The sequence below is a fragment of the Callorhinchus milii genome, unplaced genomic scaffold (genome assembly GCF_018977255.1).
Source record: "Callorhinchus milii isolate IMCB2004 unplaced genomic scaffold, IMCB_Cmil_1.0 Scaffold3, whole genome shotgun sequence".
NCBI lineage: Eukaryota > Metazoa > Chordata > Chondrichthyes > Chimaeriformes > Callorhinchidae > Callorhinchus > Callorhinchus milii.
The window spans coordinates 79,006,150-79,023,739 of NW_024704744.1; the positions used below are offsets into that span (position 1 = coordinate 79,006,150).

Here is a 17,590-nt window from a genome sequence, read left to right on the forward strand (position 1 = left end):
CTAGCCAATAATAATGCACTTCTCTACATTATCTACATAATGTACAAGTTATATTTTTGTAATTCACAACATATACCCCTTCTGCTTGAAGATTGTTCCATAATTGTAAGGTTGTTGTTGATTCACATTACGTTTCTGTAACCCCAGACTTTATTACTTTTTTTTATTAGTGTGTGTACATTCAAGCCTTAATTCCTATTTGATCCTTTTGTTATTTTTGCGCAATTTGCGCACTGCAGATATTTGCCCGCAAAATACACACTCCATTTTATAGTATATCCTGTGAAGCGATTTTAAAAGTCCTCCCTGGTGTAAAAGGTGCTATATCAAATGTAAGGATTATTAAGTGTTGAAATGTATCCTAAAACTATCTTGTGTAATGTAATCTTTTTAGAATATTAGTAGTTTATCACCAAAAGTGTGTCACACTTGAAAGGTACTAATCCCTTCCCCCCAAAATAAATAAAATTATAATTTGGTCACTCAATCCATGACAGTTTGTGGGACACTCCTGTGCGCAATTTGCTGCCATGTTTTGCTCACAAAAATATAGTCAATTCACTTTTAGTATATTGTGTGAAGCGCTTCGAAACATTTCAACGACTTGATAAGGTGCTATATCAAGTGCAAGGATTATTAATATACTTTTGTCATGAACCTTTTAAAGTGTCATGTATTTCTAGTATTAAAAATTAACTTTTTTTTGTCTCTTAACAGCTATCTGGAAATTTATAATGAACGAGTAAGGGATCTACTCAGGAGAAAGTCATCCAAAACTTACAATTTAAGAGTAAGAGAACATCCAAAAGATGGTCCATATGTAGAGGGTAAGATCAACTAATACGTATTTCACTACAGTAAATCCCTGATTTACCAGACTCCGGCCATCTGAAATTCGAACGCCTTAGCGCAGGCGCCTCCACCCCTGCCTCACCGTTCTCCGTAGTGGCCAGGTAAGGATGCCGTTCAGTCTGATTGCAGCAAAAAATTCAGCTTGCAGGATTCAAACAATTATATTGCTGCAAGCCGTGTTTTTTGGTACTGGAAAAAGCCGGTGCCGAAAAAAGGCAGTAAATGCCGATACCAGTATTAACATTACAATTAGCCAGAAATTTCGGCTCGCTGGACTGGATCCCATCCTCCCCTCCAAAAAAAATCTGTCTAGCCGGGGCTTTTGTGTAATTATAAAATGATTTACCACCTTCTGGCTATTGGTTGTATTGCATTAGTATGGTTGGAAAAGCACGAGAGGTCAGGTTGAAGAAGCCCTTCGGCTGATTTGATTTAATCTGTCTAGAATACCATCTCTTATTATAGCATCAAGCTGTTCCAATATCGTGATCGCAACCATTCTTCCAGCTAACTTGCTCCATCAATTCCTTCTAAAGGAAATACTTTCTGGTCTCTGCCTAAAATTATCCTTCACAATCCTGAACCTGAGCGCTCCCGCCGTGCTACTTTGGTATATCTGAAAGTATTTGTTCTGGGTTTATTTTCTGAATACCATTTAGCATCTTAAATACGTTTGCAAGGTGTTTGAGATGTATTTTTTTAAAAAAGATGTGTATTCAGTCTATTGGCTTTCTCTCCATTGGCATATCCTTCTCTGCTCTCTGCCCCTCAGTGCCCTGCCCAAATGGCCAGTGTGAGCATCGGCAGTGAATTTCAGCAGGCACTTGACTGTAGAGGGGCTTACAGCCAAGACTGCCCTCTCCCCATCTGGCTGTCATACATGCACAGTACCAGTAGAGGGTACTGTAATTCTGGCTGGTTTTACCCTCCCTATTCCTGGCAAAGCTGTGGATAATTTAGCCTTTCCACGCAGCCCCATCTGACACCAGACTCTGTACAAACTGGAATATGAATCATTGAGCTCCTGGTCACTAAACTGCAGTTCTATCAACTACACTATCATGTCTCTTTTCAAGACCTGTCCTATTCAGTTATTCCTCACAGCTCATCCTGAAACAGTAGGGATCATCCTCTTCACTGCCTTCAAGGCCTGGGCAGCACCCCAATTTTGCAACAATTAGAATTGTACACAGAACTGTGTGACCTGACCAAATGTCGACAACCCACCAGCATGTCTTCTAGTGATCTGCGTGCAACTGATCTGGCTCTGTATGAGGATAAATGGGTATCCAAGACCACATTTGGCAGGCTGAATAATTACCTATTTGCATCATATATGAGTTTATTATGAGAATCAGATTTTATGTTTAAATCTAACTGTTGTGCGTGGAGCTAGCTTTAGCACGTCTATCCTGGCTTTGGGGTATAAACATCTTCAGGAAGGACCTCTCTCTTTCTAGGTGCTACTGAGTTAGTGCACAGAATTGTGTAGAGGATAAAATTTTAAGAGGAAATCAAAGATTACCTATCTATTATGGTATTCATTATTTTGAAAGACAGCCTCTTCCACATAATATTCTTCCACTTGTTCTTTCAAGTATACGTACAGCTGGCATTGGTAGATTATCATAGGTGGTCATTGTCAGTTATTTGTTTTTTTTTCTCCAGAAAACAGTGCTTACGAGGACAGCCACTCTTTATTTATAGTGTTGACAAAGTCATCATTCCAAGAATGTGGCGGGTCTTGAAAGATAGATATATTTTTTATTGTCTGTTGGTCTCTGTCCCAAATTCAAGCCATGATTGCTAGTGTTCAAGAAAGTGTAGTTTTCTTTGAAATGTAAACTAAGTTGTATCCTGTTCTTATACAATTAGATTTGTCAAAGCACCTGGTCCAGAATTATAGTGATGTAGAAGAACTAATGGAAGCTGGAAACATCAATCGAACCACTGCAGCCACAGGCATGAATGATGTTAGTAGTCGTTCCCATGCCATTTTCACCATCAACTTCACTCAGGTAAGTGGACTGACAGGAACTATAATTATTTCAAACTTTATTAACTGCCATGTTAGCCTGAAGCAGCAATTGTCAGTTGTTAATCTGTAACCTTTATGTGAACTAATTATTGTAGATTTAATTAATGTCATTAACAGACAGAAGTATTTTAATCGTATTTTGTATTAATTAGTAGTGTACACGTGATAATTCCACAAATTGCTGCGAGGGGAAATTGTTCATGAAATGCACTCTTGTCAGATTGCCCATTGGACACCGTACTGAAGGATAGCTTTCACACTATTCAGTTAATTAAAGCAATAGAGGGAGTTGCACAATCTTAAATCTTAACAATTTTGAAAATCTTTTGGTGTTTTCTTACAAAGTGCTTTGTGTTATCCTGCATAATTTAAAATCCCCAATATTCCCTGGATTCAGATTGCTAAATTAAGTCTTAAACTACCTTTTCTGCAGTGTTCTTTCATTATAAAATAGCAATTGCTGTATATACTGACCTACTCTGCAATCCTTTTCCAAGGACACAATAAATCTTTCTTCCTACCCTAAGTTTTCAGGAAAATGGTTTTGGCATGCTATTCAATTGAACAACTAGTTCTGCTGTCCAGTGTGAAACTGACCACATGGACAGTCTCTGGTTCATAATGTGGTTTGTACTGAATCTAGTGATCTCAGCCAGGTATCACTAGGGACACTATAATAACCTCAGCACCCTTGGACAAGCAAGGGAAAAAACAGCCAGTATTTCCATTCCCTGATAACTATCTCTCCCCCCACTCTACCCACCCCCCGCCCCCCCACACACACACATACAATAAATGGTGTGCTGACATTCATTGATTCAGCTCTACATTGTTGAGCAAGGATCCCAAGTATCTATGTAACTGTATCAAGGTATAAGTCCACACCTTCAGATAAGGAGAGGGGAACTAGTTCTTAACCCTGTCACTGAAACAGTTATTAGCTTGAGGATCATTGTGAGGAAGGAATATTTTATCATTTTAAATGCTATTACTTTTAGTACAGAAATTCTTAATAGTCGCTGAATATGGGTTGACTAAATGTTGTTTAGAATATAACTAATTTCAGTAAATTCAAACACTAGGCCAAATTTGATGCTGAAATGCCCTGTGAAACGGTTAGCAAGATCCACTTGGTAGATCTTGCAGGAAGTGAAAGAGCAGATGCCACAGGTGCTACTGGAGTAAGATTGAAAGAAGGAGGGAATATAAATAAATCTCTCGTCACTCTGGGAAATGTCATTTCTGCCTTAGGTGAGTCTTTGTTTTTGTATTAAAACAGCTGGCTGCTTCCATTGATATGAGTTTTTATATATTGGTGAGCTTGTAAAGAAAAAACTGAGAAATTGAACTTTTTTTTCCAAACTTTTACAGCCGACTTGTCTCAGGATGGGGTGAGCTCTCAAGCAAAGAAGAAACAAGTGTTTGTGCCTTACAGAGACTCTGTTTTGACCTGGCTGTTGAAAGACAGCCTTGGTGGGAACTCAAAAACGATTATGATTGCCAGTAAGTGTTATTGTTCAAAATGCTCGTAACTCCAGTTCATTACATTACATTTAGTGTGCCTATTGATTACTCAGACAATGGAGTCTTACCTTACTATCAATAAAAATCTAAATGATTACAAATTACTTCATGGATATTGATCTGAAACCCAAGCTAGAGTAAAGACAGTAGTAGCTGGATAATTGCAGTGTGCTTGGCGAACAGAAAAAAAAGTTGGTTCAGATGACAATATTGGGCATTTCTCTAAATAGCCAGCCCTTGGCACACCTAAAAATGACTTCTTAGTGCAAGGGGAAGACTTAGCTGGCTGCAAATTTGGATATCTCTTACAATTATGAGATATTTCATCAATTTTTTGCATTATATAGATGAAACATTATATAGACTCCTTTATTGAAAAGCTTTCTGCTGCCCCCCCCAACCCACTCATGCACACAATCCTTTCTCTACTTACTCCCTCATTCCAATTTCCTGGATGTTATCGGTTCTTGCCGTTTAAATCTACTAGAAATTAGCTGTGTTTAAAATCTTGTTTATCTTGTATGAAACTCTTTTCTATATTTCATTAAAAAGAAAATGAGGAGAATCAATTGAAAATGTGGAAATTAGGAGTAAATAGAGATTTCAGGCAGAAGTGCAATGTACAATGGTTAAAAGCTTGTGGAATGAAAGCGAAGAAAGCTTTGCAACTTCTTTCCTTTCTTGAAGTCAGCTTCTTATGAGTGGTGGTAACTCTTTTTACATTTCCATCAAACGTCCATTCTTCATGCTTTGACCATGACTGTTGATGGCCTGGTTGACCATGGAGACTATGATGGTTGTATCTGAAGCATGCTGAAATGTTTATTAAATGCATGTCTGTTTATTAATACTCATTAGTTGTTTGTGTTGGCATTCCACATTCATTATCATAAAGTGTTTCATAAAGGGAGCTCAGTGTACCATAATTTTCTTTTTTGTTTTCCTTTTGATAGCCATTTCACCTGCAGATGTCAATTATGGAGAAACGTTGAGTACACTTCGCTATGCAAATAGAGCCAAAAACATAATTAACAAGCCTACCATTAATGAAGATACTAATGTCAAACTCATTCGTGAACTCCGTGCTGAAATAGCTCGACTGAAGGCATTACTTGCTCAGGGGAATAAGGTTCGTTTTTAACTTTGATGGATTAATCATTTTATTTTTGTTTATGAGGTAAGAACTCCTGATTCCTAATTTGAATTGGCTTGTGTTATGGCAACTTCAGAAAGACTAATTATGGCGCAGGATGGAGTCGATTGATAAATCATTTGTACTTTGAGCTTGGCTGATGAAACTTCCTATTTGCTTATTGTGTACAATAATAAGAATGTATTCATCATTTCTTATGAAATGGAGCTCATTTTAGCTTAATAGATTTATGAACCTAATTTACAAACTTCTAAAAATCAATAGCAGTGCAGTCTGTGTGTTATATTTTGTAATTGTATATCAGTCTGTTTGCAGCAAATAACCCCTAGATGGCAACCATGTTCTTCTACTACAAAATACAGCTTTATCTCGGAGAAACCAATGTTGGGTTTATGCATCATGTGGAAAGCTACTTTGTTCCATACAGTATGACAATGTGGAGCACCGTGACATTAATTATTTTTGATCAGCTGGGCGTCTGACATGCATTACACGTACACACGGATATTTTCCTAGAATGGAATCCGCACACTCTCCTTGGGCAGATACATACTGCTTACCGATTTTTTTTATTCCGCAAAATGCAAAAACGGGTATTTTTCGAGGTCTATTTATCCTGTAAAAATAACGTTGAGGCAATGGGGGGTAATTGACACAGAAAAGCGATCAATTCGTCAAATCAGTAAAAATCCTTCATTGTCAAATTACTAGTGACCAATGTGACCAACTCTGACAAGTAACATATGGATATTAAGACTATGTCCTAAAGTATGTTACATACATCCAGCGCACATCATCTCTGGTCAACTTTACCATCCCAGGGCTCCAAGGTCATCTGTGAGTGTAAGTTTGCATTGCAAAGCAGTAGAATTGCATTGCATACACATCCTGAGAGCAGAAAAAANGTTGGAGAATATAATTCTTTTTCAGAAAAAATAGTTGTTTACCAATTGACTTTCACCAAAAAAAACAGTTATTTATGTTGGAAATCAGTTTAAAAACTAAACTAAAAGGATGCCAGTTATAAATGCATTAAGAATATAAAACCTGGAACAACAAAGGCCCTTTTGACTTTTCAACCTTACTCCTTAACAGTCCTTCCAAAATCTACCCTGTATTCGACTTTACATCATGGGAAATATCTGCATAGAGACTCCAGACTCCATGAACACCAGAGTCCAGCAAAAACTCTTTCAAACCCACTTCTCCATTATTCAAAGCAGCTTCATTCCCTCCATTGTTAACATTTGTCACTGGCAGCGGTTTGGAACGTGTTTCTGAGTAGTATTCTTCTTGCACTTATGCCCGTGGGACTATCCCAAGATTCCACGTACTTATGCGGAATGTTTTAAGTGTTTGCATCATATTTTCCATGTATGCACAGAATAATAATAATAATAATCCTTGCATTTGATGTAGCGCTTTTCACGTCTTGAAACCAGTAAAAATACCATTAGCGATGGCAGTGGCTGATAGAAGCAGAAGTGGGATCCTGTGGTTGAAAGATTTCTCTGACATCAGACATTGGCTTTCAGTCTAATTAGCATAGCACTTGGCAAGCATACAATTCGATATAATTTCTGCTTCTGTGTGAGAGGTAGACAATGTAACTACTGAATACAAGGCAATCTTGTCTGAGAATAAACCAATTTGCAACAATCTAGACACATTTCAAGCTAACCCCAAATATTATATGCCTTAATGAATAGATCTGAAAACATGTTTTGTTAATACTTTTTGTTGTGTAATAACAACAACAATAACAACAAGATTTCATTTATAGAGCGCCTTTCACGTCGGGAGGACGTCCCAAGGTGCTGGACAGTTGGGTCAGGACCCGAACAGGGGGGAAATGGTCAGGGTGAGGGGAGGGAAGGGAGGGAGCGAGGAGGGGGTAGAGAGTCGAGAGGGGAGCTGAAGGCTCGGTCAAAGAGAAAGGACTTGAGACCGGCCTTGAAGGAGGAAAGGGAGGAAGCGGCGAAGGCACTGGGGGATGGAGCTCCAGAGCCTCGGGGCTGAGAGGGTGAAGGCCCGGCCGCCGATGTTGGGGCGGGGGATGTGGAGCAGACCGGAACCAGAGGAACGGAGGGTACGGGCAGGTAGGTAGGGGGATAGTAGGTCGGAGAGGTAGGAGGGAGCAAGGCCGTGAATGGCCTTGTAGGTGAGGATGAGGATCTTGAATTCGATCCTCTGGGGGATGGGGAGCCAGTGGAGGCGAGCGAGGGTGGGAGTGATGTGGTTGTGAAGCCTGGTGTGGGACAGTGCACGAACTACAGAGTTCTGAATGACCTGCAGCTTGTGGAGGGAGGTGCCGGGAAGGCCGGCTTCTTCCAGCTATTGATCCTAATGTTGTAGAAATTTGTTCCACTGCTTGGTTTTTAACTTCTGAAACTTCACAAGTGTGTGACATTTACCTTCTGCTACCTTTTGCTAAACAGTTTTTTAATCAAACCAGTTTATTTAATGAGTTAATTTTAAATGTCTCAGACATAGATTGTTTAAAAAAAACCTTTAAAAAAAATCTAGTTAAATTATATACTTTCCCACACCAAGCTCCACAAACCTACCAACCCCAACCTTACTCACATTTAGTGAGCCTATCACCCCTGTTCCTTGCCTCCTCCCTTCCTCACTTTGTTCAAGGTCCATTTCAAGATGTACCCATTGACCCCTTTTTTGGTCATTTTAAGCAGCTTCTCACTACCAGCTAGTAGTGTTAAGTGTTTTGAGACATCCTCCCAATGTGAAAGGCACTATATAAATATAAATTGTATCCACAGAATGGCCCTAAAATAGTTGATTAGTGACGTATAATACTGCTTCTAAATCCATTGTGATGTCTCTTTATTGCACCTGCTTGCCATTAAACCTCATGTAGCAATTTTGTTGTGTGGAATAGGAATGGGGTAATCCCATTAGCAGTACATGTTGTGAAAGCTTCTACACATTGCACCATTGGAATTTCAACCCTAAAATAAGCACTGTTAGCATCCCACATATTGTATTTTTCTCCCCAAAGATATCTGGCTTAAAAATATAAATATAAAAGTATATAAAGTATACACTGATCTAAAAGTATATTTTTTTTCAGTCTTCAGTTCCTGATGCAGTGTTTATGGAGCTCCTAAAACATTAATCAGAGCATCAACCATTTCTGTTTGCATTTCCAAGATTGCATTCGGTTTTCTTGATGTTCCAAGAGTGCATATAGTTTGTCCCAATTGTCAAAACAATCTGCACGCAAGATCTGTTTGCAAATTAAAAGCACTGCACGTGCAGTAGACTCCATCAGCAGGCTTCTTTTCAAGAAGCTGAAGTTATCAATGCTCTATCTATACAGTTCTATTGTGAGAGTATATTTGATACTGTCTATGCCACTGTTGCACAGATTAGGGAGTATTCAAGTATTGGATGAATTTACAATTGATATAGAGTTGAAGGAAGGAAGATGGAGTGAAAATGAAAGCTAATCTAACAGAGGCAGCTTTCGCAATTAGGAGATGTGCGAATTTCATTTGAAGATAGGATTGTGAGACCTGGTATTTTACATAGAATATACAGCACAGAAACAGGCCATTCAGCCCAACTGGTCTATGCCGGTTGATAGATTTTGATAGACAAAAAAAGCTTGTGAGTGGACCAATCAAAAGTAATTGTTAGATTTTGAAGTGACCTAAAGGAACTGTTTTTGATAGACTGAAAGAAAGCAGATTTATCATTGCCTAATAAAGAACACAGAGGAAATCAAGGAATAGTAATTCATCCATTCCAGTGAGAAGTGAATGTTGTGTGTATTTAGGGAATAGAGAGTAGAATCAGCAAAAAAGGTGGGTGACGAGAGGAGAAACTTGTTAAGTGGAACCCTAGGTATGCAAGGATGAGCTATCAACTACAGCAAAGTAAAAGAACGATCTGAGAGTCTGCTGGATAGTCAAGAATTTATCTTTGGTGAGAAGGCCTTAGGATGGTAAAAGTGGCCATTGTGTGTTAAGGTTTTAGATATCAACAAAGTAGTGGTAAATGATTCCCTAAAGTTGGAATCTTGCCGTAATAGAATGATAATGCTGAAACACATATTACTAATTGTGAATTAAGAAGGAAATAACTTTCAAGTTAATGGATTACTTGAGAGTTGACAGCAGTCTCTGTAATTTTAGCAAGTACTGTATAAACACTGTTTGAAAGGGTGAATAAATTGGAATTTATAGTCATAAGATAAAGATGAGATGATTTCCAAAAAACAAAAGCTTTGCTGGGAGTATGAGAAATCGAAGAGGCTGCAAAAGATTATTTCTTGAGAAGAATAGGAGAGATACTGTTGGTACCAGAGACCTTATTTGAAAACATTTATTGAATTTAATTTATTTGAGATTGTAATGATAAAATTAATATAAACCAAGGAGTTTATTTATCAAGGTTATCAAGATCAGAATTACAGAACAGTGTACTAAAGAAGCCCAGCTATATGATGCGTGATGGGAAGGAGAATTTATTGAAACTCTGAACCTAATGCGTATCAGACTGCAATTTTTCATGTACCCGTATAACGTGCATCTTTTTATACTGTAAAGTTGGCCTGAATGTCAGAGGTACGGTATATTGGAATATGAAAACAATTGGAAAAACAGATGGATTGGACCATTTTACATTGGAACATTAAAGCAGATCCATTTGGATGTTAAATATGGTTTTTGTTAAGAGATTTACAGTTGGTTTATGTGAATGCTTAGCAAAGTATATTGACCATTACTTAGTGATGTAAATGTCTCTACGGAAACTTTAAATGTGGTCACCATCTGGTCAGTCAAGGAATCTTCAGTTCAATGGTTTTAAAAAATTGTTTTGATTATATATAGGTTTTTTNCATTCTTGCTCTTGTGTAGCTGTAACTAAATTTTTTTTTTTCAGATTGCGTTGTTAGATTCTCCAACAGCTTTAAGTATGGAGGAGAAGCTGCAACAGAATGAAGCTAGAGTAAGTAATGCGTTAACATTTCATAAAATAGCCTTTCTTTGTAGCAAATAATATATCTGTTGAGCATTAATTACAAAAATGCCACATTAACATTTTTCCTCTTATAACTGAGATAGGATTTTGCCTCTGAAACTAAAACTGTAACCCACCCCCTCAAATACTGTAGGCATATATTCCCTTTGCTTTATTTCACAGAATTCAGTGTTCCTAAATCATAAGTATTGTATAGTTCAAATGATCTTGTTCGCTAAAAGTCTTTGAACTATACGTATATAGGTTTGTCAATGTAAGATACATTTCTTGTACATAAAGGGATTAAGGGATATGGGGATAAGGTGGGTAGGTGGAGTTAGAATAGATCAGCCATGATCTTATTGATTGGCGGGGCAGGCTAGAGGGGCCGAATGGCCTACTCCTGCTCCTAATTCTTATGTTCTTATGTAAGCTCCAAGTTGTGTCTTCAGTTCATAGTATAGACTAACAATGTGCTCTCTTGGGGAGAGTGGTAATATTAGAGGTGCTATCTTTCACCTAAGACATTAAACCGAGAGGCTTATTTGGCTGTTCGTTTGGTTGATGTTAACAGATCCTAAATACTTAAAAAAGAAGAGACAGTAGTTCCCTCCAGTGTCCTACCCAACAACCCTTCATATTAAGTGGTCCTTCACCTCATCACTATTTGTGGTACCTTGCTGGAGCAAATGGCTGCTGTATTTACCAACTTAAAAAACACACTATACTTGACTAGTTACTTCTGAAATGCTTTGAGACAATTTGACATGAAGCGGCCATTATATAAATGAAAATTACTACATTCTAAATTTTTTTTGAGCTACCTTTTGGATTTGGGGTAGAAATCTTTTGCAACATGTTCACCTGAATATTAAAATTGACTGATCGTCCACCTTGTAGAAAGTGAATGTTCAGTTTCCCAGTACATTATTTTCATTCTGACAAATGTCTATTCTGACACATGGGAAATGCAGCATGAGAAAATCTAGCTTTGCTGGTCTGACAAATGAAGGTAATACAATGAAATATTGACATGCTCTAGTTTTTGAGAAAATGAAAGCTGTAAAAATAAAATGCGTCTCTATTGTAGTGGTACACTGTATTGGCTTGCGATAGCTTTATGACATGTATGTCAGAAGTTTAATTGTTGAAATGACAATGTTAATCTAAATAGAAAAAGATTATTAATTTCTATAATGTGTATACATCCAAATACAGCAATTCCCAATGTTAATTAAATCGGTCCTGGCCACTTATTAAGGATTGAACCTTCGTGCCTGAATTATAAATGCTGGAAATTTTGGGTTTTTCTGTAGAGTGAAATTTCATTAATCCAAAAGACGGAATGTTTTACATTGGACCTAAACATTCATTGCTCTCATTGGTGAGGATAAATTAGAGGTTTGATTAAACTTTGGTCCAGAATTTTATGTGGAAGTTATTGCTGCAATTATGGATGTAAATCAATTTGTACCAATAACTGATGGTCTTAATATGTGACTCAAGTCCAAAAGAAATGAAGGAAAGATGAATGGGGCCAGTTGCATCAATTTTTCACTACAGTATGCTTTCTAATACCCAGCTATAATAACAAAGCTAAAATATTGTAGAAAGATGAGATTAGAACGTCTTGGCTAATTTCACTGGCATACTAGTTCATATCTCTTTGTAGGCAGCTTCCACTTAAAGGGATCAAACTGGACCATTGTGAATTGTTGTGCACTGAGTATTGGGCTGAGGATTTAGAATCGTCAGTATGTTTTGATATAAGATGGGTTTGTTGCAATGCAGGTGCAAATTAAAATGTTTGGCATTTGTTATTGTGGGGGGGGGGGGGGAGTAACTTTTTTTGGAAGACTGTGATTTAGGGAATCAGAATTTCGGTGGTAACCAATTTATATTTACATTAGACTTGTTATACACAGTTTCAAATTCAGTCCAGTAATATTTCACATCAGGATTTATGCGTTTTTTTTAATAGTAAGCACTTGGGAAAAAAGTTTTTTTTTAAAAAAAATGGTTTGTATTGATATAACCCTTGGTGTTTTAGATTTTGCTCAAACTGTTAACTTGCTACTGCTCTGGGGGTGGGAGTTATTTTAAAGATAACATTGTATATCTGGGATGCAATGAACCTTTATCCCTTGTCCCATGTCTGATCTTCTGTATTTAACACCAATTCAGCACGTTCATGTTTGAAGATTCGGTTACTACTTTGTACTACCAAACTACTTTGTACATGTCAAAATATTACTGTATTACTGAATGTTTGATTGTAATTTTCTCTTGAGAAGATTCAGATCAATCATATTTCTCATTAACTGATTTTTCTCATTGACTGATTTGCATCTAATAAATACAAATACAGTGAAATTGTATTTTTGGGTGATTGAGAGTTGTTTCTTTGATAACAGGTAGAAGAACTGACCAAAGAATGGACTAACAAATGGAATGAAACACAGAATATCCTTAAGGTAAGTCTGCTGTCTTAAATGGACTGCAGTCTTAAATGCAGTTAAATGGACTGATGCTGATTTTCACTGTGAATGCTCCAATGTTCACTGAACCAAAATGTTCTATTTTTTTGAATAATTATGCTGTGGTGCAGAGCTGAAATTTGCGAGCGGCAAGCGTAGCCTGCAATGAGTTTTACAGATTAGTCATTTTTGCACTCGGACTACACTGACTTCGGGTGTACGGTTACAGTACCTTTTACATTTCCCAAGCTTTATCATAGTGAGCAAGCAATCCTGCATGGTGTCTTCTAACTGTGTTCAAGATGATAATGCACATCTGCAGTGCAAAATGAATTGCAGGTAATGCACAGTGGAATGTAGAGATTGAAGCTGCTTGGCAGATGGCATGATAGACTGAGCTGATTTTGTTTGATGTGTGTCCAGAGACTGAAGCAGTAGCAACAGTGTCCTTGGAGAGTTTACATGAATGTTTTAGTCATCATTTTTTTTCAAGGTGTCCAGGCAAGGCTAATTTGTTTTAGAATCCTATCTAAATCAGTTATTCCTTTCATAGATTTTGATTTGATTTTGATATTTTATTATCGTATATATATATTAACAGTTTTTTATATTTATTTTAAGTACAAGTGAAGAGATGCAGCTTATTGCAATATTAATTTATAATTTTTTTGAGGTGTGGAATGACCCTATTCAATCAGTACAGCTTTTAGTCAATCCTTTGGTAACAGACATTTGTTTGGAATATTTTTCAACAGTAGCCCTCTGTGAAGGAAGTAGAGCAACTGAATGATTTTACATTGTATTTACATTGTGTTTAAAGAAACGTTGTTCCTTGTTATAATGGCTTGTGAGATGTTTCAATAGCATTTAAATTCAGTGCTACACAAAGTATTTGTTGTCACCTCTTGTCAGTGTTTTGCATACTCTGATCCCTTAAAGAGCAGTGATTAAAATCAACCTGTTTTTATTTTAGGCAATCTAGCTGTTTCAAAGCTGCAGTTTACGAAACGCTTAAGAGCTAATTTGAATACATCTAAATTATTGTTGCTTCAAACATGCCTTTTCCTCTTTATAAACCACATTTCTTAACCTTAAAAAGGTTATTGTCTGTTAGGAAATACAAATGTTAATTTTGTGAGATGTCTATCCAAGTTAGTTTCCTCCGATATGCCAAACACACAGGAAAAAAGATGTTTCACTGCAAATGAAACAATTTCTTCAATAGACCAGTGCACACAGGGCAAGTTGCTTAGAGATCTTATTGTTAGAACCATATGTCTCAGTGTTCAATGAAAGCTTGATATTCACATTTGGCTAAATAGAAATTTTAAAATGTTAATAGGGCAACCAATTACAATAATATGAAATAGATGGTGGTGATGTAGTAATACACTGCCATTTATGAAAACAATCCTATTATAATTAGGAAGTATTTTAAGTAAACCAAGGCATTACAGTACCAAATTTCGTGAATATTATATGAATTCCTGAAAAATAAAATAGGTTTGTAATGTGAGGTTCTGGACTATAGAATATCAATAGTCTACATGCAGTGTGTTTACTGTATATGTATGTAAGTTCATGGGCAACATTTTTGTACCAATCAATCTCTTATTTTGGGTACCTGTTCGAGAACTTAGTATGTGCCGGGATGTGTATATGTGTCCAGTCCCGGGATCTGTTACTGTGAAGCGCTCTGAGACGCCGTCCGGTGTGGAAGGCGCTATATAAATCCAAGTTGTTTTTGCTATGCAAAAATAAAGGTTATATTTGAATTTATGAAGGTCATTTAGCATATTCTCAATATCTTGTAGCTGGTTTTCATACAGTGATTTGCATGATTTTTTGTGGAATTTTTGTCAAAGTAATTGACTGAATTTTTTGCTATTCTGGTTAACACCAGGTGTAAAATATAAATGATTTAATTTTTTATGTGCCCAGAGTTCGGCAATATGCCAAGCATGAGTAGATGATATGGAACAATATACTCTCCAGCTGTCTAAAATAACTTCATGTGTTTTCATTTAAAATCTAAAACCTAATTTTTCTATCTAATCCCTTGAACCAGTCTGTTGTAACGTGGTGCTATGGTGTGGAGTAAATTAATGCAAATGTGCTGTTTCTCATTTCAACGGCAGTTTAAAAACTTCAATAACAAAACAGTTTCCAGTTACCATTGATTTATTATAATCTAAAATGTCAAATTGGCCTGTTTTGAAAATGAAAAAGTAGAATGGATTTATTTTTGTCTGAAATGGCGTTCCCACCCCAAACTATTCTGCAGCAGACTGATGCGCTCAGCACAACAGCAACTGTATGACTTTTTTTGATGATAATATGCTGGAAGACGATTGCATGGTACGAGAGAGTAGAATCCAAGAGACATCAACGCTTCTCGTTTCTGCCTGCAGTTGAAAATTGGGAATAATTTTAACTGGAAAATTGAAAAAATTCTAAATCATTATGGTCATTGCCACAATAACTCCAATTGTGAGCACCATTGTAAGATCAGTACATTCTGGGTTATTTTGTGTAAATTAATGTTTGACAATTTTTTAAAAAAAGATACTGTATAGCATTCCATCCGGAATATATATCAGAATTAAGAGAAAATTAAAACTTGTGCTCCACAACTTTGTAAGCAAAGAGTGCAAAGTTGATGACAACTATTATGAAATGGAAAGAATTAGTGAGAGAATTAACGTATGCATATGGTGAGATGAGTGAGAATCTTTAATAGCGCGTACATATTTTAACCAGTGACCAGACTCACAGGTGAGAATGCTACCAACCAAGTCAGGCTGACACCTGTTACCATTGGATCCAGATTTTTCTTCTTTCAAGTCTCTTTCTTGTTCTCGGATTCTTCTAAATAAATTCTATTAATGGTTAAACGTGTTCGGAGCTTATTTTGCCACCATTGTTTCACAGTATCGAGCACATTGCAGTTGAGTGAATATACAATAGAATATCACATTTGTATAGCGCCTTTCGTGTCAAGAGGACATTCCAAGACCCTGTTTATCTGACATGCAAATTTGAGGCACTCACTTTAACTTTTATTGGAAGGATAGTTTGGAACTAATTAAAGGTGGGAAGTGTGGAGCATGAAAACATTTTAATTTGGTTCAGGTAGGATTAATACTTTAGAAAACAGATGAGCCTGTAATTATTGACGATTTCATGGCAGTGTGGAATTGTGTTGCTGTAAATAAATAAAACAACCTGAATATAAACGGTTCAATGGAAATAGAATGATTGAAAAACTTCAATATTTTTATATTAATACAAAGAGTATTATGAATAAATTGTAGGAGTTAAAGGTGCATTGGCTGATAAAAGTATTGGTATGTCAGACATCTGATGCAAGCAAAAATAGATCTTTAGAGGATATAAGATTCTTTGCAAAGAGAAACCTGTTAAACTGTGTGGAGGAGGAGCATTATCAGTAAGGGATGATAGCTATCAAAAATGTGCACATAAAGCAGAATGGTAGTGGGCTAAAGTAATATGGTAGAAATTGGTAATAAAGGCAAGAAAGTAAAAATTGGCAGCCTACGGTGAAGAAGCAGAAAACTGAGCTATTTAGAGAACTGAGGAAAGCTGCAGGAAATTGCATTGTGATAGTTGTGTGGATAATTGTGTCCCTAAGGACACTGAGTGCGTTGGGCAGAATTCTTCTATATTTTCTTGCTTTCCACATCATTCATTGAGTTGGGTATAATCCACATATACTTAATTTTTGTCTTGATTAAAATGTACATGATTCAACTGAAAATGTACCACAAATGCAAATCAGCAGGTGCATTAAATAGACTATAGCATACCTAGGCAATCTATGGTTCATGGGATTTGAAAATTTAAGATTGTGTATGTGTTTTATTAGTATTACCCCGGTAGCTTGTGTGTGTGTGTGTGTGGAATCATTCACCAGTGCCTAGGAAGTTGAGAGAATAGCTGTTGTTGGGAGCAACATTTATTAGAAACATATTATTGGATGTCTGAATTTCCTACATGTTTCATAGCATTAGCATATGGAGTCATTTATATTTAATAAAAATGATTCAAAATTTAATAATAACCACTCACTAAAATTGTAGATTTAGAAATCCATCAAAAATACATATGCCAGGATTTGTCCTAAAATCTGTATGCAGTAAATACTCATAATATGATGTTCTTGGATGTTTAAAATGAAATGCCCTACTTTTGGGGGTTGGGAGGGTGGGGGGCAGAAATCCATCACCATATCCAAGAATATCCAAGCTAGACTGAGATTTCCACGTACGTATGCCGCCACCCATGGAAATCTCAGTCTGGGATAGAGTTTGTGCTCACTCCTTGGAGTGTTGCACTCTGTTTAGCTAATTCCAAAGTTTTAGGTCAGTTGGAGCCCTGGAGACCCCAGAGTAATGCATTAGAGTGGAAACCAACAGAATGGAAAGGAAGCTGTGAGTTGTCTCTGGCTTCAATAGAAATGTTGATAATATGTTTACAATGTCTCTTCAAGTAAATGAGGAATGAAAGCCCCTTCTCTCTCTGCAGAGAGTTGAGAGTTTA

The 17,590-nt window shown here is 36.8% G+C and overlaps 1 protein-coding gene across 3 annotated transcripts in view; it reads left to right on the forward strand.

The window, feature by feature from the left end:
• Positions 1-17,590, forward strand: part of kif16ba (kinesin family member 16Ba) — a 129,261-nt gene that overhangs the window by 11,902 nt on the left and 99,769 nt on the right. For all 3 annotated transcript variants that reach the window (XM_007892286.2, XM_007892287.2, XM_042333186.1), the window contains exons 6-12: positions 718-827; positions 2,728-2,870; positions 3,973-4,141; positions 4,262-4,393; positions 5,368-5,543; positions 10,476-10,541; positions 12,968-13,027. In XM_007892286.2, coding sequence (XP_007890477.1) covers positions 718-827; positions 2,728-2,870; positions 3,973-4,141; positions 4,262-4,393; positions 5,368-5,543; positions 10,476-10,541; positions 12,968-13,027 — 856 coding nt within the window. The remainder of the gene's footprint in view (positions 1-717; positions 828-2,727; positions 2,871-3,972; positions 4,142-4,261; positions 4,394-5,367; positions 5,544-10,475; positions 10,542-12,967; positions 13,028-17,590) is intronic.